The sequence below is a fragment of the Pongo abelii genome, chromosome 13, assembly GCF_028885655.2.
Source record: "Pongo abelii isolate AG06213 chromosome 13, NHGRI_mPonAbe1-v2.0_pri, whole genome shotgun sequence".
Lineage (NCBI taxonomy): Eukaryota > Metazoa > Chordata > Mammalia > Primates > Hominidae > Pongo > Pongo abelii.
This window is the reverse complement of record NC_071998.2, coordinates 113922730-113924801: the sequence shown is the minus strand read 5'-3', so window position 1 is coordinate 113924801 and position 2072 is coordinate 113922730. Positions and strand designations below refer to the sequence as shown.

Here is a 2072-nt window from a genome sequence, read left to right as displayed (position 1 = left end):
ATTGCTCTCCCAGTTTTCCTGGCAGCTAGGGGATGTGTTGGTGACCAAATTCTTGACCAGTCAGATGCACCACCTTATTTTGAATCTAGATATAGTAGTGAAAAGAATAAGAAGGGGACAGTTCTTTCTGGAAGTGGTAATAACCAGTTTATAGACCTCCAAGAACTATGCCCAGTGACTACTGCTGGAAGTATAGGAGGAAGTACAAGCTGCAGTGAATAGAGTTTGGTGGCTACAGTAGTGTCCTCATTAGACTAGTTCTGAGATATGATTTTCACTGCGGTTCTGATGATATGACCTTTATTATTCTTGTCCATTTTTCTTGAGCCTAGTTCCCTAGCCTTGGAAATGCATGAGCTCCACATATCTTTTCAAGAAACTCATTTCCTCCATGCATAAGCCAGAATCAGTTTCTATTGCCTACATCTAAGGACTCTGAGAGTTACAACCCTAGTGTTTAATTGCAGAGAACACTGTTAATTATAGTTAAAGAAATGCTAGTGTTTTACACTAAGTACATGGTGGTTCCTTTTTGTTTTATGTACTTTGGATTTAATAGATTTCTCTGGGCAATATCCAATGAGAAAACACATGATATATAGCTAATTTAGATATTTCTGGAAAGTTCTAAAGAAAGCAGATCTGTGAGGCACAACATTATTTCTCCAGAATCATAGGTAAACCTCTGAACTGTGTTTGGGGTTTTATCTAAAGAAAAAAGTCTGCGTTCTGCTCATCCATTTCATGAAGGCTCCCTTGACATCCCCATTCCTCAGGCTGTAGATGAAGGGGTTCAGCATGGGAGTCACCACTGTGTACACGACTGTTATAATGCGACCCTTGGTCACTGAATAGCTGGAAAGGGGCCGGAAGTAGACCCAGCTGAGGGTGCCATAGAATATGGCCACCACAGTGAGGTGGGAGCCGCAGGTGGAAAAGGCTTTCCACCTGCCCTTGGCTGAGGGGATCCGGAGGACCACCAAGATGATGCAGGCATAGGAGGCAGTAATGAAGGCCAGAGGTCCACTGATTACAACAGCACCTTCTGTGTGAATCATGAGGGTGCTGAGGTAGGTGCTAGTGCAGGAGATCTTCATCAGAGCGTAGAGGTCACAGAAGAAGTGGGCGATTCTGTTATCTGCACAGAAGATTAGTTGGCCCGTGAGAAAAGTATGCAGCAGGGCATGAAGGTGGGAGAGGGCATGGCACACGACCACCATCTTCACACACAGCATTCTAGTGAGGATCATAGTGTAGTGGAAAGGGTGGCAGATGGCGATGTACCTGTCATAGGCCATCACAGCCAGGATGAAGTTTTCCATGACGGCGAAGCAAATGAAAAAATAAGTTTGGGCTAAACAGCCTGTGTAGGAAATTACCTTTGTAGGGGAGAAAATAATCTGCAGCATCTTGGGGACCGTGGTGGAGGTGAAGCAGATGTCTGTCAAGGCCAAGTTACTGAGGAAGATGTACATGGGGATGTGGAGGCGTGGAGCAGAGAGAATCAGTGTGATGATGGCCACGTTGCCAGAAATATTGATTGTGTACATGAGTGAAAAAACAAGAAAGAGTGGGATTCGCTCTTCTGGGTGGGTGGAAATGCCCAAGAGAACAAAATGGGACACACTTGTCCAGTTGCTGTTGTCCATCTGTTGCCATAAGAACAAAAAGAATTAGTTCTATAGACTTGGACATATAGTCACTGTTGTGCCCCAGTGTAAACTACACACTGTGCTGATAAAGGGATTAAGTGCTTATGACTTTTCCAAGATAATATGGATTTTTCATTAACATCATCATCATTAAAAGTACTGCTAAAATCCCCAATTACTTTTGCACCAACCTAATAGCCCCAAAGCTAACATTTACAGAACATTTAACTTAAACCAGGGACTTTTCTGTGTTATCACATTTAAATCAATAACTCTATGAGGCTATTATTACTACTACTACTATTATTATTATTATTTCACTTTTACAAATTTGAAAACAGGCATGGGAAGCTTAAGTTCATAAAGAGCAAAATATCAATTTAAGTCACATTTATCTGGTGCCAAAGATTATACTATTAG

General features: G+C 42.1%; 1 protein-coding gene across 1 annotated transcript; it reads right to left on the bottom strand.

Annotated features, from left to right (window-relative positions):
* Positions 1-704: 704 nt before the first annotated feature.
* On the bottom strand, positions 705-1649 carry LOC100441582 (olfactory receptor 1Q1). The gene has a single exon (XM_002820182.5). The coding sequence runs from the start codon at positions 1647-1649 to the stop codon at positions 705-707; it is 945 nt and encodes a 314-aa protein (XP_002820228.3).
* Between the last annotated feature and the right edge of the window lie 423 nt (positions 1650-2072).

What these genes read in the sequence shown, in the direction of transcription:
- LOC100441582 (XM_002820182.5), bottom strand. Translation starts at nt 1,649, where the DNA reads ATGGACAACAGCAACTGGACAAGTGTGTCCCATTTTGTTCTCTTGGGC.